The 19,068-nt window shown below is 37.9% G+C and overlaps 1 protein-coding gene across 5 annotated transcripts in view; it reads right to left on the bottom strand.

Annotated features, from left to right (window-relative positions):
- LOC149813481 (cyclin-dependent kinase F-4-like) overlaps positions 1 to 19,068 on the bottom strand; it is a 72,515-nt gene that overhangs the window by 15,058 nt on the left and 38,389 nt on the right. For all 5 annotated transcript variants that reach the window (XM_089992327.1, XM_089992332.1, XM_089992330.1 and 2 more), the window contains one exon: positions 18,134 to 18,199. In XM_089992327.1, coding sequence (XP_089848453.1) covers positions 18,134 to 18,199 — 66 coding nt within the window. The remainder of the gene's footprint in view (positions 1 to 18,133; positions 18,200 to 19,068) is intronic.

Raw genomic sequence — 19,068 nt, 5'->3', positions numbered from 1 at the left:
CCCTATGCCTTTTTAGGATATGCTGAAAAACAGAAAGGTTGTAGATGTTTTGACTTAAAAAATAATAGACTATATATGTCTAGAAATGTTTCCTTTCTTGAAAAGAAGAGCTTCTTTGATTTTAGAAAATTAAAAGATGTCACTGAGTACTCCTTTTTGCTAGATCTAACATCAACATCTCATGAATATGACCTTGACTGTAACTTTGATGATGATCAAAGAATTATTGATCTTAATGTTGAAAATGAAGTTCATTGAAATACTAGTATTCAATATTCCAGGCGACAATAGTCTAATCCTCCATGTGCACTTGAACTAGACAATCATCTCGAGTCTCGAGGCCTCCAAGAAAGTTTGCACCATACGAGTTTTTCTCACCCACATATAGGGCAGTTATTGCATTAATTCACTCATATGAAGAACCATCCACATATTTTCAAGCAAAAAATGATATCAAATGGATAGAAGCCATGAAAGTTGAATTAGATGCACTTGAAAAGGTTTCTACATGGAATATTCAAGATCTTCCTCCAGGGAAGAAAACTATAGGATGTCGATGGGTTTATAAAATTAAAACCAAGAGTGATGGTACTCTTGAAAGATATAGAGCCCGTTTAGTAGCCAAAGGTTATGCCCAAGAATATGGGATTGATTATGAAGAAACCTTTGCTCCGGTGGCTCGTATGACAACTGTCTGAACCTTAATTGCCTTAGATTTTATAAAAAAATGGTTTATTTTTCAAATGGATGTCAAAAATGTTTTTTTAAATGGAAAGCTAGTTGAAGAAGTATACATGAAACCCCCTCCTGGTCTAAGTATTCCTAAGGGTAAAGTCCTTCGCTTAGAAAAAGCTCTATATGGACTTAAACAAGCACCAAAAGCTTGGTATGATAGGTTTAGCCGTGTTATAATTGATATTGGTTTTCAATTCTGTTTAACTGGCACTGCTTTGTTTATTAAGAATTCTGATGCAGGGATCATTGTGCTTCTTCTCTATGTGGATGATATGATCATCACCGGAAGCGATAAACAAGGAGTTGAAACAATCAAAATACTTCTTAAATCTCATTTTGAAATGACTGATTTGGGCTTGTTGAGATATTTTTTAGGCATTGAACTTGCTTATTCTCCTAAAGGATATTTATTATCTCGGACTAAATTTGCTTTTGATATTATTTTCAGGTCTGGTATTGCTGATGATAAGAAAGTTGACACTCCAGAAGTTGTTAATGTTAAAATGAAGATTGATGATGGAGAACTTCTTGCAGCCCCTACTCCTTACAAACAGCTTGTCGGGGCACTTTCCTATCTATCCATTACCAGACCAGATATAACACATGTTGTTCACACAGCAAGTAAATTTCAACATGCTCCTACTTCTGTTCATATGAGAGCAGTCATGCGTATTATCAGATACATCAAGTCTTCTCTTTCACGAGGACTTTTCTTATCTTCCTCCTCTTCTCTTGATTTAATTGCATATACTAATGTTGATTGGGGAGGTGATCCCAATAACAGACACTCAACCACTGGATTTTGTGCCTTTTTAGGGGAATCATTGATCTCGTGGAGGTGTAAAAAGCATCAGAAGGTATCTCTCTTATCCACCGAAACTGAATACAGAACCATGGCAACCACGACCATGAAAGTAGTTTGGCTCCGACGCCTGCTTGCTGACATGAGAGCTGAAGCAACAAAGGCTTCACAAATGTGTTGTGACAACAAAAGTGTGATCTACATTGCCAGTAACAGAACATTCCACGAACGCACCAAACACATCGAAATGGATTGTCACTACGTCAGAGAGGAATATCTACACGGGATAATTGATCTGCCATATGTCACTTCAGAATATCAGTTAGCAGACTTCTTTACAAAGCCTCTCGCTGCTCCCCGATTTCACTTTCTCTTAGACAAACTTTCGCTTATTGTACCGTAAGTTTGAGGGGGAGTGTTAAAATGCAAAATATATATATATATATATATATATATATATATATATATATATTCATTTCTTTCTTTTCTGTAATTTTTTCCCTTTATTTTTATTTTTGAATTTATGTCATCTAGTTCAGTTTGAACTAGAATGATTGTTGCTAGTCAAGTCCTGTCCAGACTTGACTAGCAATAGAGCTGTTGGACTGAGTTCTTAATAGAGTTGTTGGACTGAAACAACCCAACAACTCTAAATAGAGTTGTTGGACTGTGTCCAACAACTCTATTGAGTCCTCTTTCAGCTGTGTATATAAAGGGGTGCAGCCCCTCTGGTAATTTAATTCCAATGCTTCTTAAGCAATTGGTTTTTCATATCAATAAAGAATACATTTTTATCTTTATTTTGTTATCAGTTATACCCTTTTTAAGGATTATGATTTAGTGTCATTCTTGACACTTGCCCTTGTGAATCTAAGCTCGTGTTTCGAAGATCCCCATTTCATTTCAAAAAAGACCAAAACGGGTTGGGTCTTCGTTGGGACCAACCCAACACCTATGTCACATGGGTGCGGGTGCGGGTGCGGGTGTGACACGGGTGCGGCGCAATTTCAAAAATTTTGGACACGGGGACTCGGCTATATATATATATATATATATATATATATATATATATATATATATATATAAAAGCAATAACATAGCAACAGAAAAAATTTATTAGCAATTACATTGTCATTTATCAGTACATGAATATATAAAAATATCAAGTTTTTCAGTAGAGAAAATATGACTTGCATATGAAAATATACATCTTACAGGAAGAGGGCGTATTCATGTTTCAGTTACCTTTGCTCTGGCTAAATCCTGGTTGTATTGTATTTATATTCCTTTAAATTGATAAATTGGAAGATATTTCAAGAATATAAAATTATGCATATACAACTACTAAGTATTGGTCCTGAACACTGAGAAGCAACTTTCTAGTAGGCAGCTCACCCTTCGTTGGAGGAATCATGCTTCCCCTTAAAGATCACACATCCCCAATCAAATGGACTGCAGTTGCATAGACTGTGCAATGCAGTCACAGACTGTGCAGTTGCAGTTGCACAGACTGTGCACAGTCACATACTGTGCAGTTGCACTGTCTGTGACTGTGCAACTGCATTGCAGTCTGGTTATATATATATATTTTTAAAAAAAAGTTATATAAAAAATGATTTTTTTTGTTTTTCGTCTTAAAATGGACATTTTTGGGCTCGGTCAAAGTTGACCGAGTCCAAAATGTGGACGGACTTGGCCTCGACTCTTTGACCGAGTCTGACTCGGCGTTGACCGAGTCTGGGCCGAGTCCGAAGCCGCACCCGTGTCGGGGCGTGTCGACTCGGGAGCGGCACCTCCCTAGCCGAGTCCGTGTGACATAGCCCAACACATTACGAGACCCAATCCGTGGCATACCCGCACTGCGCCTAGTGGTGGTACCCTTGTTGACACGGGTATGGCGCCTTTTTAGGCGTGTTTATGTTAGGTACACATCGATGAGTCCCAACGAAACAAATTTTATCCTAAAGTCCAAGTATGCAGGTTTGTTGGTTATGCTGATGGATATAAAGGAACGTAGGTGTTGGAATCCGATGTGAAGATGCATAATCACATCACGGCATATCATTTTTTATGAAAAAAACCAATATTATTGAAAATTTGTGAACAAGTGCATAATGATAATATCTCTCTACAAACTGATGATTTTCAAATCTAGTCAGATCTGTCACTATTATAGGGTATTGTGATGAATGCAACCTGGAGCATAATCAGCCCATAGAAAGTTGTGGAAAGCTTACTATCATTGGAGATGGTGACATGACTGCTCATGAGACAGCATGTGGAACAGTAATTCCAGACATTAGCCCTCAAATTCGGTGTCATGCAAAGGATTTCCAGCTTCATGTTGAGACAAATAAGAGACCCCACAGCCCTAAGAGAGTCTAGTACTACAACAGTCAATGAAAACAACTCAGCGGGAAAGGGACAGATTCTATGGTCAGACTTATCAGAGGAAAGAAATCAGATCTGATCTGACAAAGCTGGAGTACATGGGCAGCTGACTAATGCAGAAGCAAACAATGAGTTTTCAGTGAACGATGAAGTTGTCTCACATGTTCAAGAGCAAGTTGATGCTACTGAACCATAGATTCAAGAGTTTTCTCTTCACAAGTCGAGCAGAGTAAAACACTCAATTGATAGATGGGTCTCTTATAATGCTTTCAGCCTGAAAAAACAATCATTCTTTAACAACATTCAGCAAGAACAAGAACCAATATTGTATGTTCAAGCAAGCAAAAATTACCGGTGGGTTGAAGCAATAAATGAAGAAATGAGTGTGTTGCATTACTCTAATACTTGAGAAATTGTCGATAGGCCTCTGGATAAGAATGTAGTAGGATGCAAGCGGGTGTACAAAATTAAACATAAAGCAGTTGGGAGTGTGAAAATATACAAGGCATGTCTGGTCACTAAGGGATACACCCAAGAATACATATTGGACTATGATGAGACCTTCAGCCTTGTTATCAAAATGAACAAAATTAGACTTGTAATATTCTTAGTCATGATTCACAATTGCGAGTTGTATCAAATGGATGTCAAGAATGTGTTCCTAATGGGATCTCAAAGAAGAGGTCTACATGAGCAACCACCAAGTTACACGGTGGGTGATCCCTATCGGAAAATGTGTAAATTAAAGAAATCCATATATGGGTTAAAGCAGGCTTCTAGAGCATGATTTCAGAGGTTCTCATATGAAATTCAGGCTTATTTTCAGTGAAGTCGGGTAGATTATTTTTTATTTACCAATGTTAGCAGACATTACTATTTTATTGATATATGTGGATGACATTGTTATTCCTGGAACTTCTCTTGATCATAAAATCAATTAAAGGATTACATGCAAAGAAGATTCCAGATGAAGAATTTGGGAGTGTTGAGGTACTTTCTTGGAGTAGAGATTGATCCTGATAAATAAAGGATGTTCTTATCTCAAAAAAAATGTCATTGACCTGCTTAAAAGAAGCGGAATGAAGGACTCTAAGCATGCACCAATTGGTTTGAAGTTGAAAACGGATGGAGGCCATGTAGATATCCAAAGATATACAATAAGTATAGTGAGAGCACTACAATACTTGACATTTAAGGTCCTGGATATTTCTTATGCAATCAATAAGTGTCACAGTAGATGCAAGATCCTAGGGAAGGTCACATGGAGGCAGTAAAACACATCCTGAGATATGTTAAAGGGGTGTTGAACGATGGATTGAGGTACATAAGAGATTGTGATAAACATTTGATTGTAGTAGGCTTCACGGATGCTGATTAGGCTGGCCATCCAGACATGAGGAGATCTCTATCAGGATATTGTGTGTTTATTGGGAAAATATATCATATAATAAGAAGCAAAGAATTGTTGCCAGGTCCAGTACAGAGGCTGAATATTGTTTGATGGCAACGGTGGCAGCCGAGGTTACTTAGATTAAACATCTATTAGTTACCTTGAGACAAAGTATAGGCAAGTTTGTGATATATTGCAATAATCAAAGCGCAATCAAGATATCCATGAACCAAATTCAACATGGGAAGATGTTGCATATTCAGATTGATCAAAATTTCATAAGAGGGAAGACAGAGGATCAAGAACTAGACGTGTGTTTCGTTGGATTAAAGAATTAGGCTAATATTTTCACGAAAGGCATATCGAAGGCGCAATTTTGGTTTCTTAAAGGCAAGCTGTCCATGATCAAGAGATTATGTACAACTTGAGGGAGGCTGTAAGGAATTATGTGTTTGTGTATTAATCATGTTCTATAAGGGCATATTGGTCCACTGTTGTGTTTTATGTTATTAAGTTATAATGTATTTTGGTTGAGGGTAGACTTGTCTTTTGTCTAATCCTATTGTAAGTTATATATACTAATCTAATGAGAAGGAAACCCACGAAGCAAAATCGTGGGATTGATTGTGCTCTCGTCATCTACCTTTTCTCTCTCACTCATGATTTCTAAATTCAGGTGTGACGTAAAACTTTGACACCCGTCATCTAAACCAACGGAAAAGTGATTTTTATTTTTTAGTTTCACATTTTGTTCCTGTTACATATTTACCCCCAGAAAATGAGATGATGGGTTCAAAAAGGCCTGAGACGGAAACCTGCTGATGAAGGAACTTCTGGTACCTCACCAGCCTCGGAGTTAGCCTCATCTCACCGACTTTTGGGTGAGATGCCTTGGACAAATGCATCCCTTGCAATGTTCAGTGGGTTCTCTTGGAGAGATTCAGATGGAGCCTCACAATTGAATTCTAGTCCTTTCTCGTGGCAAACCAGAAAGATCCCTCCATCATGCAGTGCCTAATCTGACTTTGACCCTGAAATGAAAGGAGAAATTTTCACCCGATTTTGATTAGTTTGTCCTAGTTGAAAAATACTCATAAGTCTCATTAGCTCCTTTCATTTTTCATTTTGTCTTTCACTTAGTAATATGATCTTGTATCACGTGGTGGCAGCAAAGTGAATTCAGATCTCCCTATTTTGGGGTGTCAAGATGTAATGAAACTAGCGGAAGCACCAACAATGCAAAGCACTCTTTAGACAAGGAGCCAAGCACACAAGCACTTAAAGTGCATACGTAACCCACTAAGGGGTAAAGTGCCTAAACGGCAAAAGCAAATATTATTGAAGAAGAAGAGAAGTGGGTTGAAAAACCCATAGCATTACAAGAGGGAAAGCCCTCTATTTATAGAGGATCAAATGCAAAAGAGAGGGACCACAAGGGGGGCTCCCTTCTAGTCGTTGAGAGCCCCAACGACTAGATGGGCGGAGCCCCTTGTGGTCCTACGTTAATGAAAAATAAAAGGAAAAAAGAAAAAAGGAAAAGATAAAAAGAAAGAAAAATGAAAAACCTAAAAAGTAAAACATATATAGATTTTACCAAAATACCCCTATCGGGTTTTTGGGTGTACAGAGAAAAGAAAAAAGAAAATACATACATATATATATATAAGTATTGTAGACAGGGGCAGCCACCTGTGTAGAGAGAGAGAGAGAGAGAGACACACAGCTGTACAGAAAACTCAATCACTTAATCTTGATTAGGGCTTCTCTCTATATTAAATAGAGAGAGGCAAAAAGAGAAATTACATCTAAATCCTTATAAGAGTAAAATTTCAGAAAAACTCTAATATAAGAGTACTTAACATAAAACCACCTATTCTCAACACTCCCCCTCAAGCTGGAGCATAGATATCAATCATGCTCAGCTTGTCACAACATTTGGAGAAATTTGGCCTAGCAAGAGGCTTTGTAAACATATCTGCAACTTGGTCTTCCGACTTTAGGTATTTTGTAGTGATATGACCAGCTTGAATCATATCTCTTACATAGTGGCAATCAACCTCAATGTGCTTTGTTCTCTCATGAAAGACAGGATTGTTTGCTATATATGTTGCCGCTTTGTTATCGCACATCATGGTCATTGGAGAGGAAACCTTCACCTGAAGATCATGAAGAACAGTGCGAACCCATATCAATTCAGCAGCTGTTTGGGCCATAGCCCGATATTCTGATTCTGCACTCGACCTGAAAACCACATTTTGTTTCTTACTTTTCCATGAAATCAAGTTGTCTCCCAAAAACACACAGAATCCTGTGGTAGACTTTCTATCTACTACAGATCCAGCATAGTCAGCATCAGAATAGGCTACTATCTCCAAAGTTCCACCTTTCCTGAACAATAACCCCTTTCCAGGAGAAGATTTTAGATATCTGAGAATCATTATGGCTGCATTCCAGTGTACCTCAGTTGGTTTATCCATAAACTGGCTAACTTTGCTTACTGCTAAAGCAATATCTGGTCTGGTCACAGTTACATATAATAACTTCCCTACTAGGGAGCGATAGCTTTTGCTATCAACTGGTTTTGACCCTTCTTCAAACAATTGAACTTTATGGTCCATGGGAATATTTGTTGGTTTAGCTCCCAACATGCACGTTTCCTTTAATAAGTCAAGAACATACTTCTGTTGAGACAAAACCATCCCTTCACGGCTTCTAGCGACTTCTATACCCAGAAAATACCTGAGTGACCCAAGGTCTTTTGTAACAAAGTGTTTTTGAAGATGAGCCTTTGTGGCTTCAATAGCTTTCACATCATCTCCTGTAAGAATGATGTCATCCACATATACCACCATAACAACTATGCCAGAGCTAGTTTTCTTTATAAAAAGTGTATGATCTGTTGCTGATCTATTAAAGCCAAATCTTAACATCACGTCAAACAACTTTTGAAACCATGCACGAGGACTTTGTTTCAAGCCATAAATCGCCTTTCTCAATCTGCACACCTTCTGACACTCCCCCTCAACCTCGAAACCTGGAGGTTGTTGCATGTAAACGGTCTCAGATAGATCCCCATATAGAAATGCATTTTTCACATCTAATTGACACAAGTTCCAACCATGTTGAACAGCTACTGAGAGAACAAGACGGATGGTACCCATCCGTGCAACAGGAGAAAAAGTTTCAAAGAAGTCAATTCCATATGTCTGAGTATACCCTTTCGCGACTAATTTGTCCTTGTACCTTTCAATAGAACCATCAGATTTATACTTTATTGTATATACCCATTTACATCCAACAATGTCAGCATCTGTTGGAGAATCAACTAGATCCCAGGTATGCTGAGATACTAAAACTGTCATTTCTTCTTGCATAGCCAACTTCCAGCGAGTATCAAGTTTTGCCTGTTGATAGTTCAGAGGAATAGTTTCAACAGATAAGGTTGAGATAAACGACTTCATCTGATGTCCAATTCTGGCATGGGAGACAAAGTGAGATATGGGATATAAGGTACATTGTCTTGTCCCGTTTCGTAGAGCAATAGGCATGTTATCATCATCCTGAAGATCACAATTGTCAGTAGAACTTACCTTAGAAGAAGAAGAAGATGAAGGCTCTTGCGGAAGTGGAGCTCTACGCACATATACCAATGGTGGATTATTAAATCTGGAAGAGGATGAAGTTTGGTTTGGTAATGAGGGCACAGATTCCAAAGGAAAAGGAGGTATAGGTAATGGAAAAGACTCAGTTGGATCAACCTGCAGCGGGGAACCGAAAATAGAGTAATATGGAGAGGATTCCAGGAAAGATACATCTGCACTAACATACTCTCGGCGAGAAATAGGATCATAACATCGATAGCCCTTTTGATTTTTGGGATAACCGATAAATATGCATTTTGTAGCTTGAGCCGCTAATTTATTACGGTCAGGGCCAAGTTTGTGTACAAAACAAACACATCCAAATATTTTTTGTGATAAAGGAAAAAGTGGAGCATTAGGTTTGAGGATATGTAATGGAATTTGATCACCCACAGAAGACGAAGGCATGCGGTTGATCAGATAGCAAGCAGTGGTAATCGCATCACCCCAGTATAACGCAGGAACATTAGATTGAATCATAATGGTCCTGGCAACATCAAGGAGGTGCCGATGTTTTCGCTCAGCCACCCCATTTTGTTGAGATGAATAGGCACAGGAAGTTTGTGGTTGGATGTCATGATCTTGGTAAAATTGTAACAGACCTTTTGATTTAAACTCGAGAGCATTATCAGTGCGAACAATCTTGACAATAGATTCAAACTGAGTTTTTATTTCAAGAATTAGGGATTTGATAAGACTTGGAACTTCAGATCGTTCTTTTATTAAAAATACCCATGATAACTTAGAGAAATCATCAACAATAACAAGATAATAACGACACTGAGTCCTAGTAGGAATCTTACTAGGACCCTATACATCTGCATGAAGAAGTTCAAACAATTTATTACTAGACAGACTCTGACTAGAAGGGAACGAACTTCGATGATGCTTGCCCAACTGACATGCTTCACACTGAAATGATGTGGTGGAAGGAATCTGAGGAAAGACCGACCGAAGCTTTGACAATGAAGGATGACCAAGACGACGATACCACTGAACAGGACTGAATGAATGTTCAACTGCAGCATGAACAGAACCCATTGGATGATGTAGGTAGTAAATTCCATTTTCTTCATAGCCTCCACCAATCTTCTTCCCCGTCAGCAAATCCTGAAAATGACAACCCATTTGATCAAATATTACTCTACAGTTTTTTTTTCTTTTATAAGGCAACTAACAGAGAGTAAACTTTGAGGAAAGTTTGGAGCATGAAGAACATTATTCAACTGTAATGAGGAAGATATAGAAATATTTCCCTGACCAGCAACCGGGGAGGAGCTCCCATCGGCTAAGGAGACTCCAAGCTGAGCCTTAACATCCTTAAGATCTGAAAAAACATGTGAATTTCCACACAAATGTCTGGAAGCACTAGAGTCAATAACCCACTTACTATCAGTCGGATGAAGATGATTTCCGGTTGAATATGCAACACCAGCTACAGGAGGTCGAAGAGCTATCAGCTCATCATATTCTGCACGACTAAGGGTGATACTACTTTCATTATCAGCGATATTCTCTTGTACATTTGTTGCCTCGAGAGTAGTCACATTTGCTTTAGGAGTATATGACTTTGATGAAAAAGATGTTGGCCGACCATGCTTATCCCAGCAACGATCTTCTAAATGTCCAGATTTTCCATAGAATGTACATTGAAGCTTTCCTCTGCCTCCCATACCACGTCCACGTCCTCGTCCTCTGATATTCTGAATATTTCCACGCCCATAACTAGATGGGACAACAAGAGCAGATGACTGAGTTACAGGCTGAGACTGTGGCAGAGAGATCGCAAGTCTACTCAAACGATTATAAGCATCAGCAAGAGTGGGAACATCTGATCCAGTCAACATTTAAACTTTTGCAACAGAAAAATCTGAAGAAAGACCTGTAAGAAAACGAGCAACCATGGTTTGTTCTTGATGATCCTTTTGCTTCGAGCAACAAAGAGGCCTGTGAGCATTAAGTCTTTCAAACGCAGCTTTGACAGAAGCATAGTACTGGGCCAAGGTCTGATTTCCCTGTTGCAAATTATATATTTCTTGTTCGACTTGCAGGATACGACTCACATTCGTTTCTTGTGAGTATGTATCACGAAGATTGTCTCACATCAGTTTTGCTGGATTATAGTAGATCAATCCATCTGCAATATGGGGTTCGACACTATTCATGATCCATGACATAACTATGTCATTATCTTCATCCCAAGTAACATATTTTCCCAACTTCTCAGTGGGTTCGCCTTCCAACAAAATGTGTTTTCGACGATGTCCAGATACCGACATCATAAAAGTTCTGGACCATCGGGCATAGTTGGTTTCATTCAACCTAACGGAAGAGCCATATGAGAAGGGGTTGGCAAAAGCCTTATACTCCCCAATCTGTTCCATTTTCGAATCATATTTCGAACTTTCAGCCATACTGTTCACTAGAACAACAAGTATTTAAGTAGAGTTTTCCACCACTATAAGGAAGCAGCCCTGCTGTTTCCACAAAACAGTCCACAACCAGCAGGTAATCACTCCTGCTGCTTCCACGACAAATGGATAGCTGAAACTAATACAGCACGAAACACAACTCACACCAGCAGGGAGTTAAGCCCATTGCTGCACCCAAACACACCACGACCAACAATACTATTCAGTTGCAACGCATATGAATACGACAACTGTTGTTCCCAAAACATATAAAGCATAACTGCCAATCAGTCTTCAAACAATTAAATAGATCAATCATATCTCGATCACACGCAGCAAAAAAAATTCAGAATCACGGTAGTCACGCAATCAACACAGAAAATATGACACTCTCGGCTGGCACACAATATCACAAACACTTGCTGCGTGGCCCAAACAGCTAGGAACAGCCAACAACTCTCGGCTACGACACAGCAGCACAGAAGCCTGCTGCGTTAGCCAAATAGCAGCACGTCAATCACAGCATGCACGCATCAACATGAACTCGTTTATCTCCAGAAAATCACGACAGGAGATAAAAAATCCAAAAAAAACAGATAAAAAACTGTTTACAGCTCCAAGAGATCACGACAGATCTGGGTAACATCCATCCTTAGATCTGACGACAGATCTGGGTAACATCCCAGATCTGTTATCAGATCTTCCACACTAGTGCAACAACAAACCTGATATAATTTTTTTCTCGCAGTCTGAAATTTTTTTTTTTCGTTGGTGAAGATCAATCATCTTCAAAATCACGCTCCCGAGATCGCAAGCTCTGATACCATGTAGACAGGGGCAGCCACCTGTGTAGAGAGAGAGAGGGAAAGAGAGAGAGAGAGACGGCTGCACAGAAAACTCAATCACTTAATCTTGATTAGGGCTTCTCTCTATATTAAATAGAGAGAGGCAAAAAGAGAAATTACATCTAAATCCTTATAAGAGTAAAATTTCAAAAAAAATCTAATATAAGAGTACTTAACATAAAACCACCTATTCTCAACAAGTATATGTATAGATATATATTTATATGTAGATATTTTAACACACCTAAAACTTTACGGGGAGAAGACCGAAAGTTTGCTAAGAAGAAACAAAAAATGCGGAGTTGGAAGCGCTTTGGTGAAGAAGTCATCCAGCTGATATTCTGAAAGTAACATATGGTAATGTGATAGTTCCTCTAAGATATTTGTCTCGAACATAATGGCAATCTATTTCAATATGCTTAGTTCGCTCGTGAAATGTATTATTGCTTGCAATGTAGATCGCGCTTTTGTTATCACAACACATCTTGGTGGAAGATATAATGAGAATGCCCATGTCACAGAGGAGACTTCTAAGCTATACGATTTTCATAGTTATCATTGCCATGACCCGATATTCAGCTTCAGTGGATGATAGTGAAACATTTTGTTGCTTCTTACATCTCCACGAAATGAGAGATTCACCTAAAAAATGCAAAACCCAGTAGTTGAGATTCGATCATTGGGATTTACTCCCCAGTCAGCATCAGTAAAAGCAGTTAATTCAATAGATGAAGAGAATGATAAGAAAAGCCCTTTGGAGATGGTATTCTTGATGTATCGCACAATTCACATCACGACCGCCATGTGAACTGTAGTAGGCGCATACTGAAACTGGCTTGCAGCATGAACCACATGAGCTATAAGCTATATCAGGACGGGTGATGGATAAGTAAGTAAGGGATCCAATCAATTGACGATAGGGGGTGGGATTCTCAAGTAGAACGACATCCGCAAGTTTCAACTTTGCATTAATAACTTCAAGAGTTTCAAGTTTCAACTCTCTTTTCATCAGATACTCCCAACTTGGTACAGATGTCTGCTGCTAATTTCATTTGAGATAGAATATATCCTCGCGGAAAGTATGCCACTTCAATACCTAAAAAATATCTCTAAAATCCAAGGTCAGACATATCAAAAGTTTTCTTTAACATGGACTTAACATCATTTACTCCATTTTTATCACTTTCAGTGATGATTATATCATCAACATACAGAAGTAGAATAACAATGGAGTCGTATGTTTTCTTAACAAAAAGAGCAGTGTCATTATAAGAAGAAATAAATCAGACCATATAAAGCCTTTTTTAATTTCAAAATTTTACCATTTAAATTCATGCCAAGAGGTGGTTCCATATAAACTTCTTCACTCAGATTTCCATTTAAAAAGGCATTCTTAACGTCAAGTTGAAAAATAGACCATTTTTTAATGGAAGCTATTGCAATAAAGGATCGAACACTAGTCATTCGAGCAACAAGGGCAAAAGTCTCATCATAATTCACCCCATATTTTTGGGAATATCCTTTGGCTACTAATCGAGCCTTAAATCTTTCTAAAGAACCATCACTCTTAGTTTTTACTTTGAAAACCCATCTATATCCAATGGGTTTCTTGTCATTAGGAGGATCAATGATTTCTCAAGTTTGTGCATTTTTAAGTGCATCAAGTTCAAGTTTTATTGCTTTATTCCAATGAGCATATTGTTTAGCATCGCTATAATGAGATTGTTCATGGAAAGAGTGAAGAGCTAACAAACAGGCTCGAAAATTTGGAAAAAAAGAATCATAACATACAAATCTATTAGGTATTTTAGAAATACGATTTGATCTTCTTTGAGAGGATTCTTCTACCGACTCGTTTTGAGAGAATTTCTCAAGGGCACAAGAAGGATTACTTTCATTCCTTCTAGAATAAACTTGTGTGTGACTTGGTATATTTTCTTGTAGGTCATGTTGCCCATCATCTGGAGGTTCAAAATGATCCTTGATGAGAGTTTCACAAGGTTCAACAGTTTCAACATGATCGTCTATATTTTTTTCTTGAGGTAACAAGTCAAATAAAAAGGAATAATCAACATTTTCATTTAGGTTATGTGAAAAACCATTTTCTTCTTCTAAGAAAGTGACATCTTTTGAGATATAAAATTTGTTATTTAATAAGTCAAAACATCAGTAGCGTTTTTGTTTTTCGCCATATCCTAAGAAAATACATTCAATTGCCCTTGAAGAAAGTTTAGCTTTTTGTCAGTTAGGACAAAACATGTACATCCAAATAATTCTTAGTCTTTTATAATCGGGAGACAAATTGTAAAGTTTTTCAAACGGAGAAAGATTTTTCAAAGAGGATGAAAGGGTTCTATTGATTAGATATGTTAAGGTTAGAACCGCTTCGGCCCAAAAAGATTTTGGAATGTTCTTGAAAACTAATAAAGTTCTTGTGGTTTCTATTGTGTCTATGCTTTCTTTCCGCAAGACCATTTTGTTGCGGAGTGTTAACGTTGATGACAAATTTCATTTTCTTTTAAGTAGTTTTGAAAGTCATTGGACATATATTCGCCTCCCGAATCGGATCTAAGAATGGATAGGTTTCCTAAAAAATGATTTTTAACCATTACATGAAATTCTTTGAAAAAAGGGAAAACCTCAGATTTGCAATTTAAGAAGTAAATCCACGTAAATCGAGTGAAGTCATCAACAAAAACTACGTAATATGAAAAACCTCCTTTCGATACAACAGGGGAGGGTCCCCATACATCAGAATGAACAAGCTCAAATGGTCGAGTGAGAACATAATTTTTTTGAGGAAATGGAATAGCTTTAGATTTTCCCAAAATGCAATCTTTACAAGTCATGTGTTTGTCTTTACAAGTATTGTCCAAAAAAGGAAAAAGAAACATCTTTAAAAAGTTCGGATGACCAAGTCTCTGATGCCAAACTTCAAAACTTTGGTCATTTACAAAATTACAAAATGACTTGGATGAAAGAGACAAAAAAATCATAAAATAAAGATTGCGCCTCCTATGGCATTGCCCAATCAGCTTCCCTGACTGGAGATCCTGCACGGTGCAATCTGTAGGTGAGAAAGAGACTTGGCATCCATGATCGATAATTTAGGAAACGAAAAAAAAGGTTTAGTTTAACTTTTGGAACAATTCTTACTTTGAGAACAAAAAAGTTTGAGAGGATTTTAAATCAAGTGTTCCAATACTTTCAATTTTTAAAGATGGCCCATCGGCCATTAAAACATAAGAAGATATGGGTTCGAAAAAAATATTAGAAAGAGAGTTTTTATGAGATGTCATATGAAAAGAAGCACCGGAGTCTAGTATCCACATACCTAGAGGTGATGAAGAATAGGCTATGGCGGCTCCTGATGTTCATGGTGAAGAAGTCTTGAGAAGATGTTGGAGAATTTCGGAAATATGGCTAAGAGTTTCTTTTGATATCTCCTCCATTGGCATTTTCTTCTTCCTTTTTTGGAGATATTTCTCCAACCGCGGCCACCTTTCCTTTGAGCTTTGGACAAACCGGCTTAATATGCCTCGGTTCATTACAATGGTGACAAATCACTCCCCTTCTATACCCATTAGTTTTGGAAAAATTGGGAGGTCTATATGTTTTAACATTTGATTCGGGCCTAATAACGACCAAAATATCATCACTCTTAATACTTATGCCAAGACGAGTTTCCTCTTGGCATACTTCGGCAAAAGCATCTTCAATAGGTAAATTTTACTTCTATGAAGAAGAGATGCCCTAACTTGTTCAAATTCCAGCCGAAGCCCATGAAGGAATTGAAAGAAATGCTCTTTTTCAATTTATTCTCTTCTTAGCTCAATATCTTCCGAAGCCACCCACTTGGGCTCAAGAAGAGCAAGTTCATCCCAAATAGGGGTTAAAGCACTAAAGTAATCGCGGACACTTATATCTGCTTGTCTAGTAGACCTAATTTTTTCTTGACAAAAAAATTGTCTAGCTAGATCTTTTTTGGTATACATACCCTTAAGGAAGAACCATGCCTCATTGGCTCTTCTAAACTTAGCAATGTTGGCACAATTCTTGAGGTCAACATTGTTCACGAACCATGCCAAGATTTTGGCATAGTTACTTTCCCAATCCTCTACTTTGGATTGGTGATCATTGATAGCTTTGATGCACGCATCGCCATCTAAAGCTTTTTCAACCCCACCTTCAATTTTCGTGAGCAGAAGAGAAAGTTCGAGAATAGTTCCCATAACAAAACCCCAAAGTTTCTTACCTCTTAGGTGATTTTCCATAGCGGAGGCCCACATAAGATAATTGGATCCATTGAGCTTAAAAGAAAGCTTCACTTTTGATTCGTGCTCCATAGATGCCAAGAATAACCTTTGGTATCTTCAAAAGATTGAGAGGCACGTTTTCCAATGCACCCACAAGAAGAGAGACAAGATCACCAACCTGGCTCTGATACCATGTAATGAAACTAGCGGAAGCACCAACAATGCAAAGCACTTTTTAGACAAGGAGCCAAGCACACAAGCACTTAAAGTGCATACGTAACCCACTAAGGGGTAAAGTGCCTAAACGGCAAAAGCAAATATGATTGAAGAAGAGAAGTGGGTTGAAAAACCCATAGCATTACAAGAGGGAAAGCCCTCTATTTATAGAGGATCAAATGCAAGAGAGAGGGACCACAAGGGGGCTCCCTTCTAGTCATTGGGGCCCCAACGACTAGATGGGTGGGTCCCCTTGTGGTCCTACATTAATGAAAAATAAAAGGAAAAAAGGAAAAGATAAAAAGAAAGAAAAATGAAAAACCTAAAAAGTACATGGATTTCACCAAAATACCCCTATCGGGTTTTTGGGTGTACAAAAAAAAAGAAAAAACGTATATATATACTTATATATATGTATACATATGTATATATACAAGTATATGTATAGATATATATTTATATGTACATATTTTAACACAAGAAACCTGGTGCATCATATCCTCTCAGATTTTCAAGGCAACTGTTCAGGACCTTCTTGAGGGAAAACCAGTGATCTGCTTCTCATTGGTAAGCACAAGAACACTGCATAATTTGGCGAAAATCCTTGTTGACGCAAGGTTCTTAGGCCTCAGTTTTCTGTTATCATTTGGCATTATTCAAAGTTTCAAACTGAATTTTTTGACTTCGTTTAATGATGTTGTAAGCAAAAGGAATCACAGGTGATGCAAAAAGGGCTAAATTTTAGCAGCTGAATTGGAAGATGCACGGACAGAATTAGCATATACAACGCTTGAAAGAGGGTTGTAGGGTCGATCATGCGTCATCTCATGAAGCAGTAGTTGTGGGACTAATTATGTTAGCTTTATGTACAGAAATGAACAACCTGAATGTCTTGTGTTGTTTGTATCATTCTGTACTTTTTTGTATAATGGTTTGCTGATAAAAGTTGCTGACAATCAATGCATATAATGGAGGATGATACAAAAAAGAACAATGGGGATTGCGGGAGAAAAGGGATGGTGGGGGCAGTACAGACTGGAGGGACCATCAACAATGAGAGAGGAGGTTGAAGGAAAGGGGCTGAGCAGGAAAAAGGAAGGTGAACGGTTTGAGAAAAAAAGAGCCCAAGGGTATTTTTGGTAAACATTTAACTCTGGTTAATCAAATGAGGTTAATGGCAGGTTGTAGAAGGCCCTTATTTGGGATTTTGTCAGGAAAACTTTGGCCCATATTTGGAAAATCAGAAAAGTGTGGCCCATATTTGGAACTAGGGGCAAAAGGTTGGCCCCTAATTGGAATTATCCCTATTTCAAAACTAGGGACCTCATTAAGGTGGACCACCTCTAGCCATTCCACTTAGCTTATATGGGGCAACAATATACCAAACTAAGATGTATGCAAGAATTAGAAAAAAGAAAGACCTGATTCACTTCTGGTATTACTTACAGTGATGAGATTAATGGCGTCCTCACTGACTGAAGGTATCAGAACCGACAGATCAGCACTCGCAAACTGCAGCATATCAGGAAGAAAAAATAAAGAAATAAACTGCTAGGAGACATAAAAGCAACATGATGCTTGCATTAATGGCTGAAAAGAGAATATGATATACCACACCTGAATATGAAATAATTCAAACAAAAAACAGAAAAATGAAAGAAAATCTCCATAGATGGAATCCTCGCCTCAAGTTTCTGTTTTTCTTTAAGAAAGAACTCACCTCAAGTTTTTGTTAAAGCATATCAAGCATAGAAAAATAAGCCCATTGATCAAATATATCATTGCTGCAGAAATTTTATTAGGACATTTTAAATATTACACTTAAATGCTTCACATCATGGTGAGAGAAATTCAAAGTTTCAAACCAACACATTTTTAGTTTATATATAAACACTACACTACACGGAACATAATACCACAAACTTATCATAACTCATCCTGATGTAGCACCGAGGATAATGAAAAGCAGGAACACAAGCTTTTACCCAATAATTGACAACAGAAAACATTCAAATAGATAAGGCAGCCAATTTAATACCATACATGAGATGACACCACAAACTTGACAAATAGCATCCAACTTAGGACCACAAACAACAGAAAAGAGTGAGCTTTCCCTTATCTTGGTAACAGAAAATATTCAAATTAAAAAACCTGCAAGTGCCACTAGTACGTCCTCTTGCTAACCCCCATATCCCTAAAGCTGACAAACCAAGTTAAGAAACCAACCTGAAAAGGTTATGCAGATGCTCATGTAAATTGCCATAGTTTCTTTGATTCCTGACCAGGATGGAATGTCATCTGATGTAATCAACATGAAATGCCAATCATCCTAAATAGTTGTACACAGCATAAAGGACACCCCACGGCCAAACACAGGC

The sequence above is a fragment of the Nuphar pumila genome, chromosome 16, assembly GCF_984573655.1.
Source record: "Nuphar pumila chromosome 16, dmNupPumi1.hap1.1, whole genome shotgun sequence".
Taxonomy (NCBI): domain Eukaryota; kingdom Viridiplantae; phylum Streptophyta; class Magnoliopsida; order Nymphaeales; family Nymphaeaceae; genus Nuphar; species Nuphar pumila.
Note: the sequence above shows the minus strand (reverse complement) of the source record. Positions and strands in the feature narration are given on the sequence as shown.